Genomic DNA, 21,670 nt, shown 5'->3' on the forward strand with positions numbered 1-21,670 from the left:
CAGGCCACAGCCCAGTGCCAGGACACCCCGCAGGGCAGGAGGCTGGTGCCTGGTGGCCCCCACACCCAGCCAGGCCGCGCTGCGGGGCCTCCCCGCGCCTCCCTCCCCGGTGGTAACGCCGCCTTGGCACCTCTCGCCTGCCGGGGCCATCAGCGGCCGACGACACCCCCAGGACGGGCCACGGGAAGGGGACCGGCCCCGTCCTACCCGGCCTTCCCCGCCGCCGCCGCGGCCCGGGAGCCGGCCCGGCGGGGAGGCGGCGGGCCCCGGGTGGGCAGGGCCGCGGGGCCGCCCCCACGCGAGGCCGCGGGCAGGCCCGGCCCGCGCTCCGAAGGCCCCAGAGGCGGTTAGGCGGCGCGCGGTGCATTGTGGGCAGGGCGAGGAGCCGCGCCGCCATTTTGTCTCTGTCACTCTCAGCGGCGGCGCGGTCGGTTGGGGAGGCGAGGCGGCGGCGGCGCCGGTGTTTGGCGAGGGGGGATTCGGTCAGGACGACACGATGATATCGGCCGCCCAGCTCCTAGATGAGCTTATGGGCCGGGACAGAAACCTGGCCCCGGATGAGAAGCGCAGCAACGTGCGGTGGGACCATGAGAGCGTGAGTGAAGCGGAGCCGCCTCTCCCCTCCCTCCCGCCTCCGCATCCCCCTCGTAGGGCCGGGGTTTTGTCGTAACGACACGGGCCGCGGGCCTGCGGCTTCTCCCGGCCCGGGGGCAGGGTAGGGGTGCGGGGCGAGGGGGCTCCCCAGGCCTGGGCGGCAGGTGGGGGCCGTCGGCGCGGGGCTGCGGGGCTCCTACATGGCGGCCGCGGGGCGGGCCGGGCCGTTGCGCGGGAACCTCGCTGGGCCTTGAGAGGAGGAGGAGGAACCGGGAGGGATGAGGATCCCGCCATAGTCAGGCAGTGTGAAGGGGCTTGCGGCGTTGTTTGGGCAGCTGGGAGGAGAGAGGCCTTGTGTTTGTGTTTCGGAGCAAGGGGGAGAGGTGGGGTTGGCCGTGGCGTGCTCTTGGCGGAGCGTCGGTAAACGGGCGGGGGGGGCCTTAGAGGGTCGGTTGGTGGCTGAGATCTCCCATGGGGAAAAAGAAAAACAAGGTGTCGGTAGCTGTGTGGGTGGAATAGTGGAATTCTGCTCGCCTGAGTAGAAGCCTGTTGGCTTGCAGGAAGGGAGATGGGGCAGATGTTAGTAGTTTGGAAGATAAATGTCTCTGGATCTCTTCCTGAGCGTGGTGTTGGGGAAGGAAACAGGAGGGTACAGGCATCCTCATGTTTAACTGGAGGTTGTAGCACAAGGAAGAACCATAAGATATTTGAAACTGAGGATTTTATTAAGGAAAGCTTGATCCCTTCCATGTTTACTCAGAGAAATGCCACAGCTCTTGAGGGGGACTAATGTAAACAGTACTATTGTTTAGAAGTACTTGCGTATATTTTTTTAATGTGATGGTTAGTTAATCTTCTGCAATAAATAGCTCGAACAAGGCTTTTAAATAATAGTTATTTTGGAGTGGGGCTTCTCCCCAGGTATGGTTGAGCCTTAACGAATGATGACTTTTAGTGATATCCATCATAGTTGTACTGTAAGTTATTTCAGAAGAAATCAGTGGTAGTTATAAAGTTCCTGTAGCTGCTTCTTTGGGAGAGATGAGCACTCTTGCTTCCACCCCCCCACCCCCCATTCATGGTACATTTTTGAGTTACTTTATTTTAACATACACAATATCCCAGTTACGATAGTTTATTACCTGTGTGATGGGAACTTCTGTGGTTTAAACTGCAAAAAGCACTTAGCTACTCCTGCCCTTAACGTTTTCTTGGGATGATGTTAAATTGGGAGAAGGGAGGGATGCTTACTTTTGGCTGTTCTAAATTGCATCTTAAATCACAGAGGTGTGAATTTCACGTTTTCAAATGGGAGTTATATCATTTTAAAGATGACAGATTCATATTTTAATTTGTCTTGGAATGCATGAAATAAGGACAGATATCTCTCTTGCCTTAGATTTTGCAAGTGCAAGGAACTCCCCCCACACCCCACACCCCCTTGAAAAATGCAGTTCTAATAGGTAAGCTGTGCATGTCAGGAGGATACTCTGGGTTCAGGAAGTTTTCATAACCTTCTTACTGTATTTCTAGACTTCTCTTATTAACCAAATTCCATTATTCAAGTAGGTGTTCCATTACATATTTTGTTTTTATTCTGAACTCAAGGAGCTATTCATGTTTGGAAATATGGTTTGAGCCATGGTGGTCCAGGTAGAATAGATAAGGAGATTATTTTGGTTTATTTAAGGTGGGAGAGACTTGGGGTTTTTTTTCTTGATTTTGTTTTATTTGTGTGGTTGTTTTTTTCCTTGTTTTCTTTAATCAAGTTCAGATGATTTTCTTCATGTTCAAATGAGCAAATTTTTCAGTGTTAGGCTGGAGAGATTGACTATAGGATTTTTTGTCTAAGCTGTTTGGTTTTGTTGCTTCAGAAATGGGGCCTTGTCTCTTCTTCCCAGCCCTCCTTAGACAATTTAGAACAAGGAGAGCTGTGCTGTGTCTTAAGGGCAATGGCAAATTTACAGTATTGGGGTCGAGCCTTCGGTCTTGCAAGAATTGCTGCTGTTTACTCTGCTCCTGCTTTTATTATAAAGTTTATAGGGCCATTATTAATTGCAGCCTCTGAAAGGAAAGTTGTCATTGAATCCTGTAGTCAACTGACTAGTTCATTAAAAAAACCCAAACAAACCCCAAACAAAAAAGCCAACCAAAACCCTGCTGTTAAAACATTTATTTCAGTTTGACTTCTTGCATCACCTAAAGATGACATGTTTTAAAAGACAGGAGATACAGATAAGGTTCAAATAGTAGCATGAATTCATCTGCCTGACTGCTGTTTTGCTTTTCAGATGGAGTACATATGCTAATGTTATTTCTTGTAAAATTAGTGATATGTTAACATGTAGTCTTTTCAAGATAAGCATGTTGTACTCATACCAAAGTTTATACCAAAGTTTAGGGTTTTGTGTCACATTTCATCCATTTTGGATATGGAAGGTTATCAAAACAAGCTTATCTCTATTTATCATCTGTAGAGTGCATCTAGGTGGATGTCGAAAACTAAAGGGAAGGTGCAATGAAATACAACATAGGAGTGGAAGCTGAAGATGTGGAAGCAGAGTGTATGATAGCTGAGCATTTATTTGCAGTTCTAATGAAACATGTTGATCATGTATTGTAAAGCTTTTTGCAGAGCTTACGTTCTTACTTAAAACTTTGACATGATTGAAGCCTGTAATCTTAAAAACTGAAATCCCGGTTGCTGTATGTTTTGGTATTGCAGAATGTCCTTAGATGATCAGTTCTAGTTTTGGCATAAAGGCTTTCTGTTTTCTGTGCAGGCGGAAGTTACTAGTATCAATTATTTTAGTCTTTCTGCTTACTGTCATATATGTAGACAAAGTATATTTCTGGAACAGTAACTTTTCTTGATTCACACATTCTTGCTTTAATATGCCACCTATACAAAACAAGTTTTGTGTGGAAACAGTGATTGTGTAAGAGTTCTGAGGCTGTTCTGTAGCAGAAGAAAGCCCAGCATTGACTACTCATGCTTTGTATAAGGCTTTGAGATTGTGATGGGTCCTTCAAGGTAAAACGTTCCCCAGAAAGTGGGAAGGGTTGCCGAGCTGTTATGGACAATTGACTGTGAGAAGCCATCTCTGATAAGAATGCAGTTTCGCAAAATGTAGGTTCCGTATTTTAAATATGATCTGATGGTATTAGCTATTTATGATGTGTTATACTTTTTTTAATGCCAAAGACCTAAATTGGTCTCAGAATCTCGGGACTTAATTCTCCAGGGGATGAGGAGGGGAGGACTTGTTTTGGAAGAATATTAGTAATAGAAGGTTATCTCTAAACCTGGGGTTTGGGGGAAGGGCTTATGTTTGGTCTTGGGTGGTTGAGCGTTACTCATAAAATGTCTGATGCCTGTGAACTTCAGTGGTTTCAAAAAACTCATCTATATGAAGGATTTATTTTTTTTTTTTAGTTTTTAGTGTGTGAACCACAACCTGCTGGACTTTATTCTCAGCCTTTTTACTAGGAATTGTCTGCTTAAAGGAATTTGCTTACATAATTTTTTTTACAGTTACACTGATACTTCTCCTCCATACATAATTTTTTGCAGAAGATGACCCTATTAATGTAGAAGTATTAATGATATACAGCTGTCAATAGTTTCTTTATAAAGGAAAGCTTTGAATTGGTTCACAAACCTGGAAGAGCTAGCCATTCTTGCTGTTAGCTTAGTCAAGTCTGAGATGAAGGATACTACTTTTCCAGCTCCAAGAGACTTAAAGAATTAGTGAACTTGAGATGAAGAAGTGGAAAGTTCCAAGTGTCTATCCTATCTGTATTTGGTCTAGTGTCTTCCTGAAACGTGAGACCCTGAAGGCTTTGAGACACAAGCTATGGCTAATCGTGCTGCAGTAGTTGGACAGTAACGTTCCTCTCTGTTATAGACTCTTGGTAGCGGAGTCATCAGAATAATTTGGCAAAAAGGAGTAAGTGCTTGTTACCTGCATAGGTAAATACCCATGCTAAACTGCCTATTGCTCTGTTTCTGCAAATACGGAATGTATTTCCATATTACTTCTGACTTGTGCTAAGCGCAGCTGTCTGATAAGCCATGGATGAGTAACGCCATTTGAAGTATATCGCCTCTGTTTGAGTCCTTTAATGACTCTGTGATGCTTGAGCCATTTCTTGGTCTTTTCTATCCTTGCTCATCATTGATTACTTATGCCACTGACCGATGTACCACATGGTGAAGCTGAGCTGGAATGATACCTTTTGAGATTCTGAAAGATTGTCTAAAGTAGTGTTTTTCTGCTGAAGCAAGATCAGTTGAAGAACATAATGAAATAGGTATGAGAGCGGGAGGAAATTGCTGCAGACACACTAGCTGAACCACTGTAAGGTATTTCTCTGCAGGCTGCTTCTCAGGAGAGAATATAAAGTAATTCACTAGGTAGCATAGCATCCAGAGTTAGCTAGGAGAAAATTATGTAGCTTTTCAGTGTGTGTGGGTTTTGTTGTTGTGGCTTAGGGTTTTGGTTTGTTTGTGTGTTTTTTTAATATAAAAAATTAATGTATGACACATGTTTAAGCTATGTATTTTAGTATCAGTTACTACTGGTTTTGGCTGTAACCATCAGCTCGTAAGAGGATGCTTTTCCTAGCAGTACTGTTTCATAAAATTATTTTAATTATTTCTGCTGTTGGTTTGTTTGGGTTTTTTTGTCTTCAGCATACTTTTGCCTCTAATAACTTGTGTTGCTACTTATTTCAAAACTGGTACAGGCCCGTTTGCATAATTTCTGAGCTGATACAAGATGTTCTACGACTCCTTACAGCATAAGACGATCAGACTGTTATTAGTGTGCTCTCTATGTTTTAGGGAATTATCTAATCCACCCCTGAAATTTTTTTGGGGAACTGCCTTTCACTGACCCTGATACATGGGTGATGAGGATGAAAAATGGAGGAGTAAGGGAAAATAGTGAGAAATTAGATTTCTTATTGGCTAGTACAGGAGTTCATCCCAGAAACTGCTTCCTTGAAACAGCTTGGTATTAAAATGAGGGATACCGCAGGTTTCAGAGAAGAGCAGATTCTGAAACCGTATTTTGTCTATTAACTTTCACCTTGCTTCCTGAGAAGAAAAAAATGTTGTGATTTTGTGTGGTGTTTTCTTAACTATTCTTGGTAAGTTGCTTCACATAGGTGCCACAGTGTCCTAACTTGGATCATGGGAGAAGTATCCAAATTATGTAATAAAAGATTTTTTTGTTTGTTTTTCATGTCCGTGGCTTGTTATTAGAAAGCTTGATAGTTTTTCTGTGTAATCTGTACAGCAGTCAGTACAGTTTAAACTTCTGTAGTCACATTTGCAGTCTGGCAGTTATCATGGAAAAATAAATTAGACTGTCTAATTTGGTCAGCTGGTGTCGCAGGCACTTCAGGGTGGTGTTGGTAGGTTTTGGGTCTGTCGTGACACCCCTATTTGTTAAAATACTTCAGAATGTATCTTAGGAAATATGTCACAAATCTTTGTCCACAGTATGTGTGAGAGTGTTAGAACTAGGTTTTAATATGCAGTAGTTATTACTAGATTTGCCAAATACTAGAAACTGGTGTAACATAAAAGATGTTAGAAGAATGTCGAGGCTAGTTTTGGATTGACAGTTAAGTTAGTTAATGGCAGTCACATCTAGGGGAAGGTTCTATTGAAGAACTAGGTATTTAAGTTGGCTTATAAAGATAGGAGTGAAAGTATTTCTGATTTTATCTTTTTGGCTGTTCTGATAGATAGACAGGAGATTTTTCTGTGTAATCAATTTAAAGACCTGACCAACTTGACTAGCTGAGTCCATGCTCATGGTTGAGGGTGAATAATCTTTTTCACAAAAGCTAGTTTTATCCCAGCGTATGTTAAGTATTTACTAGCTAGACTAACAGGTTGGCTTTCTTCTAACTTCCTGGTGGTATTTTTCTGTTATCAAAAAGAACCTGACTTGCTAATGTAAAAATAGGCTATGTAGAAACAAAACAAACCATTTTTTAGTTGGCAGGAAACCAGGTTACAGTGAACATCTCTTTGCCAGTTGTTCTTCAAGTAGGAATTTTTTAAAAGCATTGGAATGTGTAGTTATTGTATGTGTTCTTAAGTCTTTTAATTGACATCAGAATCCTTGAGGCAGTACTGTATGTTTGAATGCTGATGGCTCCTGTTCTCCAAGCCAGTGGCACTGAAAAAATGAAGGCTGAACACAAGAGTTGTTACAGTCAAGCTCAGAGGAATTTGCTTTCCTGCTTCCATAGCAGATATTTTCCCCCCTTGTAGGTTTTCACGGTTAAGGAATTTCACTGTGATTTTTAATAGTCTGATCTGACTTAATTCCTTTAGAAATATCAAATACTGTATTGAATTTACAAATAGATTATGCTTTCCTTACATACTTAGTTGTGAAATTAAGAAATGCTATTATTGCAATGGGAAGTAAGATTTTTGATGTTTCGTCATTTAGGTGCACCTTGTAGCATTTACTGCTACCAAGTAACACAAAGATAGGGTGTATGTGTGTAAAACTTTCAGAAGTGTTGCAGTGTGTAAAGGGCATTTTTACACTGTATTTTAGAAAATAGAAGCAATTGCCTAAAATGACAAGTTCATGAGGAAAAAAGTGATGCCTATTTCTTTCTTCTCTTCTGTCAGGTTTGTAAATACTACCTTTGTGGCTTTTGCCCAGCTGAATTATTTACGAATACCCGTTCTGATTTAGGTAAGTCTGTAAGTCTTGTGATTCTTAGTCACTTAAATGTAATTACAATTGAACTTTTGTTTGCAAACTACATTTTTATTGTACAGTGCTCTGTCAAAACACTTTGAAAATAGGCGTTTTTATTTTTAAAGGGTTGCTGGTGACATATGTTAACAGCAATATTTGTTCCAAATCCTATTTCCTCTAAGTGAAAAATTATTATTTTTTTTTTTCTGTAAGCTAAATTATAGGGTATGAGGTGGTTTTTTCCTCTTGAGGTGTTGGCTTCTAGTCTGGCTTATTCTACCTGGGCAGGGTTCTAACTTCTTTTTGAGTATACATTATTGAGCTTCTTTAGAGACTTATTTACTCTAATAGTTATTACTGAAGGCCATCTCTAAATTACTAGTAGCTTTCAAGTGATGGTATGCAGACAACATGTAGTTTGGAGGTGGTGACTAGGAAAACCAGGCTTTTTGCCTCTGTTAATTTCCAAGTCCGTTGAAGAATTTGATAGACTGGGGAAGGTGGGGAATTTTAACATGACTGCTTTGTGAACTCAGGCCACATACCTCCTAATTTTACTCTGAAGATCAATGTTTTAAGTAGCCAGTTTATTACAGAGAATACTGTCTGGAGCTTAGAAAATGCTTGGTGAAATTACCTTTCATATGTAATTTTTCCTTTTTGTGTGGGTTTATTTTTTGTGTGTGGGTGTTTTTTTTTTTTTTTAAGACCATAGTTGTTCAGGGTATTACTTTGTGTAGTTTTAGCAATGTAGAACTTGATCTGGAAATTCTGTTTTATATGAAGACTTTATATGTCATTCAGAATCTCCTTTAGTTTTATAATTACTAAACCATATTGGCATTCTTTTTCTTTAACGTGTCTTTCAAACTCCAAGCAAAAGGAAGCAGAAAGGCAAGCATAAAAATCCTTGGGAAGTGTTTGTAGCTCTGTTCTGTTACGGTGCACGAACAAATGCTTTTGGAATGTGAAACACCATTCAAGAACGTAAGCTTAAAACTTTTTGTGTGGTCTTTTAGGTCCTTGTGAAAAAATTCACGATGAAAATCTACGTAAACAGTAAGTATGTTGGCTGATAAGTTAATGCGAATAGTGCTTCTAGTACACTTAAAAATTTTAAAAGCAAGCCAACCATGAGAAACTTAATTGCTTTTTGATTTATGTAAACATTTATTTAAATGTATACTAGTCACTTACCTTGAGTAAGAATTTATAACATGGCAGGTTTTGTTATTTATAGTTCATATATTATGGATTGATGTGAGCTTTCATTTTTAAAATACTTCACCAGGTACGAAAAGAGCTCTCGTTTTATGAAAGTGGGCTATGAAAGAGACTTCTTACGCTATTTACAAAGCTTACTTGCAGAGGTAGAACGCAGGATTCGAAGAGGCCATGCTCGTTTGGCACTGTCACAGAATCAACAGTCTTCTGGGGTGAGTCTGGAAGAATCTTTTTTCCTCTAGATAGCCTCTTCAGGTAAAATACATTGTTTTCCAGAAGGTTTCTGTTAGATAAGTCTCTTCATCTGTTAGCCAGTAGTTTGCATCTAGCCCTAATGGAAAAGGCAGGCGGCTCCACAGTCAGCAAGAATCCCTCTCTGTTCCCTCAGAATCAGTATCTGTTGTTCGCCCTGGAAAACTGATCCTGTCAAGTGTTGTCTTTACCCTGTTAACCTCAGTTTACCTTCTCTCGTTTAGTTGCATATTTTTCCTTCCTTCTACTAGTAAGCTGTATCACAGTGATACTACTGAAGTAAGCAGGCACTGGGTCTTTCAGCAGCTGATGGAGCTAAATCCCCCGTCAGCAGCCACACTGGGGCAATAACCTCTTTGTACTCCAGCACCGCCATTGGCAGGTGATGATGGAATTATGGAAGTTTGAGAAATAAATTCTTCTGTGCGACTTCTCTCAGTTTCAGGCTGCATACTAGACAGCTGTTAAGGAAAAGCTTAAACTGACTGGGAGAAAAATTTTGCATGTTTACTCCACTCATTTTCTTGTCCTTTGATGGATTTGGAGCAGTGACTGTGACCTGTGCTCTGAGAGTTTCCTGACTGCTAGGAGCCTTGCTCCTTCTTGCTGCTGCAATTAATTGTTCTGTGCAAAGTCCAGTTGCTTCAGAAGGAGCAGTACCCAGTCAAGAGAGCTTACTGGCTGTGGAGTAGAGCAGAGGTTAGAGTGAGGTAGATAAAAGTCTATTCCGGCAGAGAGGACACTAGTAACCAGTACATTCTGGATGAAGTGAGACGTTTTCTTGCGTTTAGGCTCAGAAGTTAAATTTCAGAGCCCACGGAACTTTTAAGTCATATTTGAGTGTCTGCAAAGATACGTAATGGCTGCATGGTAGCTTCAGAGTTTAAATTTAGGACTTTGAATTCAAATGTCTTACCTTTTATGGGCCAGGCCTTGAATGTTTTTGTTGATTTAGGAGGAATTTGTGTGACTAAAACTTGCTTCACTCAGCAAGAGTGGAATAAGCTGTGTTGAGGAGTCTACTCTGTTAGTAGGTTCTCGCTAAGGAGAAGCAGTAGGAGGGGGTTATTCCTGAAGTGTCTCTGGAATATAAGAAGACATACATTTGTGCATGCATACATATATACATATATATATATATATATATATATATATGATATGTGTTTGTATTGTTTGGCAGGGAGCGGGACCTACCGGTAAAAATGAAGAGAAGATTCAGGTGTTAACGGACAAAATTGATGTACTTCTACAACAGGTGAGGATTTTTTTACCCCATGTAACAGAGATCTCTTCTGTTACTTGGTGAAAAATTATAGTTGAATTTTTCTCTTGTCCTTTAGATTGAAGAACTAGGTTCAGAAGGGAAGGTGGAAGAGGCACAAGGAATGATGAAACTTGTTGAACAGTTAAAGGAAGAGAGAGAATTGCTGAGGTCTACAACTTCAGTAAGTAATGTTTCTAGATCTGTCAGACTTAATTCAAAATTTGGTGCAACAGTACAGTTTTAACCTTGTCTTTAACATTGAAGGCATGCAAGTTCTGCACAGAATTTATTAGACAATAACAGGACACTTAAATGAGTTAGTCCAGTGTGTTGATTCAGCATGCTACCTTGAAAGTGGGTTTCCTGCACACAAATTGGGAAACTATTCACATAGCAGCCCTGGAGGCGAGCTTCCATCTTACTCTAGTTCAGGTCTCAGTTAAACTTTGCCATGTAGCCCCTGCAATATTATTTCACTGAATTACTGATCTGACTGTTACAGAGAGCCTTTGTGTTGGGGCTGTGACTGGAGACGGGCATCTATCTGAATTAGAGAGCTACAGAAGCCAAAGTTAATGTGTTAAATAGCAAGTTCCTGTCAATAGAAAGGAGCTTATGTTTAGACATTATATCTCAGCGTTTAATAATGTGCTGAAATTGTGATGCCTGTTTTATTTTTTAAAAGTTCTTAAATGTTGTGGGCTGTAGTGTTTGTGTCCATACTATATGATTCATGAACATTGCACAGCAATCATTATTTGGGTTTATGTTGAAATTTCAGTATATTTCTCGTATGTCTGTTGAAACTGAATCAATTTGACTTATTAGTCTTTTAAATAGAAGCCCAGCATTCCTTTTTGTATTTCTTCATGGGATATTCTAGCCTTTTCATTGCTTGAGACATACTACATGCTTATTCTGCAGCTCCAGGCATTTCAGTTGATGCCAGAAAAATCATTTGTATTTTTTATAATCCTGAGTTTGCAAGGAAGCTGCAGATAAGGCTATATACGTATTAATCCTTTGCAGTGTAGAATAAGGTTTGTTTTATGTGTTTTCTAATAGACTCCTTTACTGTGGCTTATGTGGAATGGGCGTACGTAGCCTATTTTTGTGCTGTTCATCCTGGTAGGTGCAGTGCTCCGAAGACAGAGCATGCAGATAACGGCTTTGAGCTAGTGCTTAGGATTTGATAACAGTAACAATAAAGTTCTAAATCTCTTCAGTGGCTTCTGGCTGAAACTTTTACTTTGCTTTATCAAATGTTTTTCTTTTGCAGACAATTGAGAGCTTTGCAGCCCAAGAAAAGCAAATGGAAGTTTGTGAAGTTTGTGGAGCCTTTTTAATTGTAGGAGATGCACAGTCCAGGGTAGATGACCACTTGATGGGAAAGCAGCACATGGGTTATGCCAAAATAAAAGCTACTGTAGAAGACTTAAAAGTAAGCATCTCCTTCAGTTATTGAATATTAAAAAATTGCTTGGAGGCTTCCTATGGTAAATAGAAGGCTGCCCAGTGGACTTTCTCAAGCGGGTGAAATACTCCAAAGATGGTATATAGAAATTAAATGGAATTGTACCCTGCACGCTTAGCATTGTGCTTGCACTGACATTCTTTGTTGTGTGTGATTACACTTGATACAAGCAAAGATGTAAATTTGGGTGAGAATTTTTTGTGGCCTTTGTAAAGGACTGTAGCGTGGCCTCTGTTCTTGTGAGAATGGCGAGGAAAAAAAGTTCTGCACGACAAAGGATTTCCGTTAAGGGATTTTAGAAAGTGCTTCTATGTAGGCCATCCTTTGTTTGGAAAAACACCTGAAACATCCTCAGAATGTATGAGCTAAGTTACGTTGAGTGATTTATCTGGAGTAATCTTCATTTTTTTTTTTCTGTGAACTTTTTTCTTAAGGAAAAGTTACGAAAAAGAACAGAAGAACCTGACCGTGATGACAGGTTAAAAAAAGAGAAACAAGAACGAGAAGAGAGAGAGAAAGAGAGGGAACGGGAAAGAGAAGAGCGGGAAAGGAAGAGACGACGTGAAGAAGAAGAAAAGGAAAAAGAGAGGGCTCGTGATAGGGAGAGACGTAAAAGGAGCCGTTCACGGAGTAGACATTCAAGCAGAACATCTGACAGAAGATGCAGCCGTTCACGAGATCACAAAAGATCAAGAAGCAGAGAAAGAAGGCGAAGCAGGTGTGTGTGTGTGTGTTTATGTACTTTCATGTAACTTTGCAAATTGTAAAAATCTTGTGGGGACTTCATCTGTTAGCCTGGGTCACATCACAGATGTGTTCTTGCCTCTTCAGTGGAGGCATGCTTTACTGGTTCTAAGGATGAGCAAGTTTTTGCTGTGTGTTCACTGTCTTCTCTCAATTTTTGGAAGTAGATGGACACCATTGTGGTGGAAGTGGTCTTACGAGGGAGCTTTGAGTAGACAAATGCTCCCAGAGAGCAGGATCTTTTTTTTTTCCTTAAGGTGATCTGTGATTCATAGTACTGGATGTTTTTAAGCTGTGTGGTTGAATGTTTGAGTAAATGAAGAAGGCAGTGTGAAGCCAGTCTTATGTACTGAGAAATACTTATATGCAGTGTGCTAAAGCTTGTTTTACATACATGTTTTCTGCAAATAATCAGTGTATTAGAAAGTGCTACTGTTTTAGCTTCTGAGTTGTAAATGTCAGCTGTTATTTTCTATTCTTGAAATTTTCTCTGCATGTTAAGGAGCCGTGACCGAAGAAGAAGCAGAAGTCATGATAGATCAGAAAGAAAACATAGGTCTCGTAGTAGGGACAGAAGACGATCAAAAAGCCGCGATCGGAAATCCTACAAGCACAGAAGCAAAAGCAGAGAGAGAGAACAAGACAGGAAGTCAAAAGAAAAAGGTATGTTTGTGTGAAGGCTGAGTTCGTATCAAGTTCTGAAACTAATCTTTCTTTAAAGTCTCAAAAGCATAGTCTTCCAGTGAGTGACTGAAGGGCCTTCTTAGCATCAAGTCAAATCTAGTTTTATAAGCTGTGTATGTTGCTTTTAACCAATTTGAAGCATTTTGTTCATTCCAGTTACTGTTAATGCACATGTTGTGCATATATACACCCCAGTGACCACCTCTTATGTTACAGTAGTTATTAAAAGCTTACCACTTTACAAATTGTGCGAGGATTTTAATGTATTTTAAGACCTGTTTACTGTTTACCTTTAGAAAAACATAAGCCTGTAATCAGATATTCTTAAGAGTGAGTATTTTCTGTTCCTACTGTTAGATATTTCTCTAATTACCCTCTGCTGGTACATGTTCTGTGGGAGATTTGGTAGCTGGTTTTTCACCTGTACCATCTATTATTTCTCTACACTATCATGTTTCCTTTATTTTCCTTTAACAGTGCTTTTAAGTTTTTTGGTTTTGTTTTCTAATCTATGAATACCGTCCAAGATAAATCTTGCAGAATTTCTGTAATGGTCTAAATAACAATTTCATGCCCTCTCCCCAGTCTCCTGCTCTTCCCACCATCTTTCCCCCTTGTTCTTGTGTTTTGGTTTTGTTGTGGTTTGGTTTTTTGTTGGTTTGTTTTTTGGGTTTTTTTCCAAATGAAGTGACATTTGCTTTGTTCAGTGTTCAGGTGAGTCTTAAAAAGAATGCTGTATTAGTCCTTGGAATGCTTTTGTAGCAGGACATACCGTGTACAACAGCATTGATAGTGACTCACTGCTTCATGAAAGAAGCTTTACCTGTTAAGTAGGAATAAAAAGAGCTACAGAGAGAAAACTACAGATTCACATTCTATGAAAAGATATTGATTCACTGTTACTGCTAAATTTTCCGCTTCAAAATTCTTTTGAAACTTCTATACAAATCTAATACTAACTTCTGGCTTAAAGTACTGGCTCTGTTGGGGCATTGACTAAAATGTCCAGTCTGAAACAGTCACCCCGCTTCATTATTCAAGCTGACCATCGGTAATGGATGAAACAATTCGGTTTATGTTTTTAAGGTACTTTTGAGGTTCTCTGGAATGAAAGGTGCTATGTGCATGTTTCTGGATTGCATAGGCCTGTTCACCCTACCCTTACTTTTCCATATTTATCCAGTGGATTAGTTTCCCAGATGTTGGTAATGCTTCATGTCTTTTCCTTGCCTGACTTCCTTAGACTGTTTTGATTTTTCTGGTTTATACTATGGTGCATCTTAAATATTGAGTCTTCTCTCATTTTGCTTTGCCCTTTATAAGCACAAGTGGGTTTTAGCTGCTTTCTCTCTGGCAGTGGAACTGATGCATAGTGTTTAAACTCCGATTCAGGATTGTAGCCTATATCTGTCCATTTGTTACTTTATTCCTACCTCATATAGTGCCTTTTTTGCATACTTACGAAGAGATTTCTGGTACTTAGTCAAGAATGTCCTATTCACTATTCTGTGTCTGTCTATGCATATAAATAATTGTGTTCTTATTTATTCAGATTTGCTCTGGTTTTGAGCTTAACAGCTTTTCAGTTCTTTCCTTTATCCTTCCATAAATAGAGGAGCTAGTGAACTTTCTTCAGCATCTCAATATTTTTAGTTTTAACTTGACTGATGTCCTTGCTGGCCGTTTTATTTGCTGCTTGCTGCTTTCTTCCTCCAGAAATGAGAACAGTAAGGTGATGCTATGAGCTGTGATGAAAATTCCACATGGGAATATCAATTACTCTTTTTGACTATTGAAATGTAACATTTCTAGAAACACACATAGGCCCCAGAGCAGGACTGTAATGCTAAAGAAGTTTGTGTTTTTCCCTTTGTTGGGAAAATCTTAAAAAAGGGGGGGGGGGAGAAGAAAAGGAAAAAAAGCAGTAGTATTTAATAAGCAAGCATTGAATTTCTATGATGAAGCTGTAAACACAGTTACATCCTCATGCTTGCAATGTGGCATTGTAGGTAGATAATTGTAGATAGCTTTAGAGGTTCATATACCCCAAACATGTGGCTGGCTACCTGCTCTGCTGTTTGCACAAAAGGAAGCAATGTAGAAGTTAAGACATAACTTACTACATTTGGTGCTCCATTGGGAATATTGGCTTCAGAATCTAAATGTCCACCATTGATCTGCAGTTACAAAAGTAAGCAGCAAAGGCCTGGCTGTAACTACTTGTGGTAGTGCCTTTCATCTTGAAATCTCAAACTGCTTTATAAACATGAATCTTAACAGGGCAAAAAAAGCAAGGCACGGTTGCCCGAGACTTCCCTACTGTTACACGTTAGCGTCATACTTAGAAAATTCAGAAGTCCTGGCTTCTTGTTCACTAAAATACTGTGGCATACAACGACCTTTAAGATTGTAAGAAAAAAGTATATGTAAAAATGGAGACAATTTCTGACTCGGGTTTCAGGAACAAGGATACATTTGCTAAAGGAGGGAGCCACCAGCCATAAATTGAGTGTTAGCTTAATGTAAACCAGCAGAACACAACTGCTGTTCAAGTAAATCAACTTCAGAGTAGGTGGAATAAATAGGGTCTTCTTTTGAAGAAAAGGAAAACATCTGTTCTACAAGTACCTTCGTTTTATGAAGGGTTAATACTGGAACATGCCTCCAGACCACTTTTAACTTAGCTTTTTACCTTCCTTAATCTAGATTCATATACTTATATAAAAATAATTGATTTGTGATCATGTTTTCCTGTTAGTGATTAAACCTCAGCAAATACTGTCAGAACATCCAAACCTTCACTAATACTGGATATTATGCTTGACGGATTTTTGCATTTTCTGAACACAAACCATTCACATTATCTTGGTAAGGGCTCTCACAAAATATATCTCAGTTGCCCACATGAACTCAGTCAGACAAATGTGCATGTGTTGAATCAGGAAGCAAAGTCAATATTATGTGATTATACCTAATAGATCACAGCAGAAATAATATACACAGTTTCAACAGCAAACTAATTGTATATGCTTTTAAAGAAAGAAATCTCACTGATTGAAAATACAGTGGAGGAACTTTACCGCTTGCAGATACTCCAGGAGTTGAAAGAAGCTCAGTTATTGGACTATTTGCTGAATACACTTTATCAGTTCTGCTTGGCAAACTGGAGGTTTGCTATGGTAAACCTATTTTATTCTTAAAAGTTTTTAGAAGAGTTTCATCTTTTGTACCACAGTTTAATAGTAGCTTTTTAACCTTAAACAAAATTGTCCTTCCTGACCAAATTCAAGAAACAAACAAGACAGAACAAAACCCTGCACACTGCACATCCGTAGGGCTATTAAGATCTACCATATCTACATAGGACAGAAGATAAGATTATTGGACTGACTACTAGTCCTCTGCGGGGAAACAAGACTACTATTCCTCAGTGGATCTACGTGTGCATCGGAGATACCTATAAGACACAAAAAGAAGACTTTTTAACAAGGTTAGTTAGAGTGCAATCTACCTGCGGAGTTGCAAAACCGAGGGCAGACAGATACAAAATTATTAGTTCTTCAGTTAGCTTTTTGACGTTGCTGCGTGCTTTCTCCAAGCACCGTGCACTGGATGTGCTGCTTCAGGTGAAACCTCAGTAGTAGTGCTCATTAGGCAGTTGCCTTAATTTCTGTGTGGGGGTTTTACCCCTCCCTTTTGGTGGTCTGTTTTAAAGCAAAGAAGTTGGGATATTGCTTCTCTTTTAAAGCTTAATTTCTGCTTTGTCTTCTGGAATATAAAAGTGTGTTACGCCAGTCTAGGTGATAACATTATTTAAAGTAGCTTTTTTCAGTGTGTTCGATCTGTGTGCTCCTGTGTTGGGGATGTGTATATATATATTTATATTATTTATTTTAATTGCCCGGATAGCAGGGAATAATCAGAAAAAAAGAGCATGAATGTTGTTCTGTATGATGACATCAGAGAGGTTGGTTTTTTGGATTTTTTTTTTTATTATTTTTTTCTTTCCAAAGTGTCTTTACTGATCAAAGGTTGAATATTATGGTGTGTAATAATACAGAAGTAATTGGTAGTTTTATTAAATTTGCAAATACTGAATTTACGGATGAGGCACGCAGCTCTTATACTGAATGTTTTTCTTCCCATGGAAATATTTTTACTTCTGGCTTCCTTCCTTCCTTCGAAGATTATTGAGGAAAAGATGAGTTTTCCAGCAGTGTAGCAAACTCATCAGTCAGCTTTCCAATTCATGATGAAATTGTGGGGTCCTTCCCATCTTCCTTTTCCTTTTCCTTTGGAAAATAGTGCTTTTTATACAGCTTCCAAACTGTGTCCCCAAGCTGTTTTAATAAGTGGATTATAAATGGCTGCGGTTTGTATAAAATTGGGAAATAATAATGCTGACAAGCGTGCAGCTTCTGTGACAGACTGCATTTTGATTGTCACTGTGATCCCCGCCTTCAGAGCTAGCAGTGCTTAATACTGTTTGTTTCCCCAAGTATTTGGTTGTTTGGGGTTGCTATTTTTTTAAATTGGCAAGTATTGATTGATTTGGTAATGCACTAATGCGTTATCCTATCACTCTTTTCTGATTCTGTTTTCAAGAACCATATTTAATGAGAATTGTAAACCAAAGGCGGCCATACAACTCATAAACTTGGGGACAAAAATGGTCCCATGATAAGTAAGGAAGCCATGCACCATAATTACACACTCGCCTAACTTCTTGACTGCCTCTTTACCCCCAACTTGTATATGTCAACAGTTGACAGCAGAGTTGCTGCCTCTGTTAGGAGGTCTGTCCTTTCTCCTCTTTTCCCCACCCTCTGCTGTCCCCTTTTACCTTTTTTTTGGTACCCTCTCCATTCCAGCATGGTAGTCTGAAGCCTATTTCTGTAATTTCTTGAGTATTACTGTTACTGCTATAGAAAGTAATTGTCCCATTTTGTATGCAATATATATCTCACATGTGCAATGTTTGTTTTTACTTTGAAATCCATGGTCAATGTCTTCTTTCATGGCAGAAAAGAGGGGATCTGATGATAAAAAAAGTAGTATGAAGTCCAGTAGTCGAGAAAAACAGAGTGAAGACACAAATACAGACTCGAAGGAGAGTGATACTAAGAATGAGGTCAATGGGACCAGTGAAGACATTAAATCTGAAGGTGACACTCAGTCCAATTAAAACTGATCTGATATGACCTCAGATCAGACAGAGGTAAGTGCATTATTTCAAACTTTGATTAGGGCTTTTTGTTACTGTTTAACAGTGCAGCGTAAGTATGCACAGATGAAGATGGAACTAAGCCAAGTAAGAAGACATACTAAAGCACCTTCTGAAGGAAAAGACAGTGTAGTCCTGCAAAACATTTTGAGGTACATTGTTTTGTCTCAGCTATTTTGTAGCAGACTCGTGCCCCCATTAGTGTGCCTCTTTGGGACATATTTGTAATATAGTCACAATAGAAAAATTAATTATCCTTTTTTATTTTTAGGGATTTTGTTATCGTTTTTTTTTTAAAAAAAGTTGAACTGTTTTTGTATTTAAGTCCATATTGTGTTGGTACATCAGCAGAAACTTTTGCTTTAATACTTAATATTTGAGGCACATGTTGGACTACTTTGTTTTCATATAAACTGCTAGTATTTCTTTGTCAAGGATGTTTCTAGTTTTTTTGCTTTATTGCCTTGCATTCTAATGCAGTTTGTTCTGTAACTCGAGAGCCAGTAGCATTGGATTGATGGAAGTGTAGGGTTTATGAATTATTGCAGCTGACTACCATACCTCACACAGCGTTGGTGTTGTGAGCGGCCCATGAAAAGCCAAATTAAAAATCAAGGATTCAGTCAAACTAAGCAGGTACTCATGCCAGGTACTCCTTTCTCTACCCACATCCATGTTTGAATGCTGTTGCCTGTAATCTTTAAGCTTACTGTTGTGTTTTGATTTTCAAGATAGTGAAAAGGACTTTTTGTGTATTGTGTGAATACTGTTAAATCTGATGTTAACAGAATGGAATTTTCTTTCAACTGTATGTAGGGATGCAGTGCTGCCCAGAATTAGATATCTTTAAAGAGTTTAAAATGCAATAAACACTACATAATAATCGCCTTGTTACTTTCAATGCAATTCAAGTCTTTAAGAGGTATGTGTTTAATATTTCCTACTGTGTAGGAGAATTTGCAATCAGCCATAGTACAGAGAAGTGGAATGGCTGATAACAGACTTCTAAGGCAAATGTAAATACAGAGACAGATGCCACCAAATGATTACAATGTTCATGGCAAGAATGTATGCTGAGAATACCATTTGTTGGAAATGAAACAGCTAAACAATGGGAAATACAAATGCTGTATTAAAAGGAAAACTTGAAGTTTTTTCCCCACTCTTGACATAGCTTTCTTACTCTTACAGAAGGTCTTTAGTTGTATTCCTGAAATAAGGAACTAACAATGGAGAGTACAGCTGATAAATGAGCTTCTTGCAACATAATTTGTTACTGTAGTTTCGTTATTTATGCTAGGAACTCTTAAGCACTTAATGTTGATCATTAAATTATTCATGCTATGTTATTGCTTCTAAAGTCAGTCATGTTCAATGTTGACATTTTTGTAGAGTTAAGATGACAGCTAACAACTGGGCCAATATGTAAGAATGGTAAACTAAATGCTCTTAATGCTGTCTAATTGTCTGTTTTCCCAAAATTTTGCATTATAGGACTGCTACATGAAGAACCTGCGAAGACAGTGGAAGACAGCTTAAACTGAAGATCTGCATTAAAATGAGGTGAAAGAAAGCTGTAGTGGCGTAGAAAAATATAAAGTTGAGTTAGAAATTTTTTTTTTTAAATAAAATTTAATTCAGGACTGGTGTTTCCTCCCAGAGTTCAGAAAGATGTGTTGATAATAGCACATATGCTACTGAGAATATAAGTCCTGTATCCTTTTTTTCTTTAAGACTTTTTAAGATAAGAAACCAACATAACCTGAACACATGGCTTGCTCAGTGTTTAATTGCAAGTTTTCATTCTTGGACTTTAAAACACAAGAATAAATGTTTAGTATTTGTGTGAATCGAACTAAAATGAATCCCATTTTTACAACTAAGCTATTCCTAGCTTCTTGATATACAAGAAATGGAAATAAAGTATCTTTGAATTTCTGTTACAAATTTGATTGTCTCTGTCATTGAACGTTTAATATTAAATAAGTTTCTTTCCTAATAAATTTACTCATGTCTTCAAGCTTAGTCCATTAATTTGGATGCTTAGTTATTCTGTGGTGTTTGTGGGTTTGGGTTTTTTTTGTGTGCCATCAGTTAGTATTTAATTTCAAGCTTACTTGACGTTTGTTGGATCGTGTGTCCCCTAAGAAGTACAGCTTATGCTGCAGTTGGTTAAGAAGTTCCAGAAATCTCACAATAAAAACGTAGGCCTTGAGCCTTCATAAAGCAGTTAAGACTTTTTACAGCATTATCAGAAAGATGCCCCTGCTGAGGCTGGCCGTCAGGCTGCTGTGTGGTGCACTGTGCTATCAGTTTGGCATATTAATCAACTGTAGGCAGCTGATAACAGCCAGGGTCTGCATGTTGGAACAGATACAAGGGAAGAGGGACGTGCCTTATGCTTTCTTGTAACGCTGTAGTGCAAACAGACGTGGTTCTTGTTGGAAGAGAACCGCGACGTGTACCAATCGGCAGCAGAGACAGTAAAGTGTGCTTCTGTGCTGTAAGGCACTGAATTGACATACTTTTTTTTTTTTTTTTTTTTTTTAAAAAAAAAAGCATTATCCTTCATATTGGCATTCAGGACTTGACTACACATGTAACTGGAGTCAGACACAGCCAAAGCACTATTGTAATGTGCTTGTTCTGATTTTGGTGTGCCTTCTATTGTCTGTTTGCAGGGAAGGTCTGCGCGCCGGTCCCTCTGGCACAGTGGAGCGCTGCCGGTGCGGTGAGGAGGGGTGCCACGTGCAGGCAGCCACGTTGCCTTTTTGACTTCTGTTGTTCTAAAGCAGACACCCATGCAGGGGCACAGGGGATTGAGACTAGGTGATGGAGTGGATTTGAATAACTTAAGAAAAATTAATGCAAGTGGGAGCAAGTAAAATTACAATTTAAGTTCTAATTATGGAAATGGCATGAACACCTATTACTTTAAAACTTGTGTAAGAGACATGATTCAGCTGCTGCCTGGATGTGCTGCTGCTTCCAGCAGCTAAAATATTTGTCTTGCAGCTCCTGAGGCATGTATATGTATAGTACGGTGTTTTCACGTCCTTATTTTGCAGGGGTATAAATGATAAAATGAGGTACCTTGCAATAAATTGGACTGGCGTTCAGCTTCTGACATGTCTGGTAGCAGAGTCTTTATTGCGTTGAAGATGAAGGAAAATGCCTTCAAGAGCATAGGAAATGTTGTGCCTTTCTAGTAATTACCTTTAGATTTGGTTGTAACGAGCATCTCCACAACAAATTAATCTGTGTGAAAAGTATCACCTTCAGCACTTGAGCCCGAGATAAATACCATCTCTGATTTTGTAGGAAGACTAAGCGAAAAGCAAGTAGCTTATTTAAGTAAGTACCTCCTACGTGCTTTCTCCACACTGGCTTTGACAGCTTGACAGGCTTTTACTAGGTGTTAAAAATACACTGGCCCATGATTTTTCAAAGTTCTGTTAAAATTTTAAGAGCAT

At 39.3% G+C, this 21,670-nt stretch overlaps 1 protein-coding gene across 7 annotated transcripts; it reads left to right on the top strand.

The window, feature by feature from the left end:
* Positions 1 to 371: 371 nt before the first annotated feature.
* On the top strand, positions 372 to 20,222 carry LUC7L3 (LUC7 like 3 pre-mRNA splicing factor). 7 transcript variants are annotated; one of them, XM_055725606.1, is made up of 13 exons: positions 372 to 595; positions 7,259 to 7,325; positions 8,351 to 8,390; positions 8,623 to 8,767; positions 9,988 to 10,062; positions 10,148 to 10,252; positions 11,351 to 11,512; positions 11,980 to 12,263; positions 12,792 to 12,952; positions 17,998 to 18,138; positions 18,244 to 18,349; positions 18,768 to 18,833; positions 19,692 to 20,222. In XM_055725606.1, the coding sequence occupies exons 1-12, from the start codon at positions 497 to 499 to the stop codon at positions 18,790 to 18,792; spliced, it is 1,410 nt and encodes a 469-aa protein (XP_055581581.1). In that variant the 5' UTR covers positions 372 to 496; the 3' UTR covers positions 18,793 to 18,833; positions 19,692 to 20,222. The 7 variants fall into 7 exon arrangements, 6 of the variants coding, with proteins under 6 accessions (XP_055581581.1, XP_055581576.1, XP_055581586.1 ...); XR_008734904.1 differs by having other exon boundaries at positions 18,244 to 18,833; XM_055725601.1 differs by having other exon boundaries at positions 18,768 to 20,222.
* Positions 20,223 to 21,670: the final 1,448 nt, after the last annotated feature.

The sequence above is a fragment of the Falco cherrug genome, chromosome 1 (genome assembly GCF_023634085.1).
Source record: "Falco cherrug isolate bFalChe1 chromosome 1, bFalChe1.pri, whole genome shotgun sequence".
Lineage (NCBI taxonomy): Eukaryota > Metazoa > Chordata > Aves > Falconiformes > Falconidae > Falco > Falco cherrug.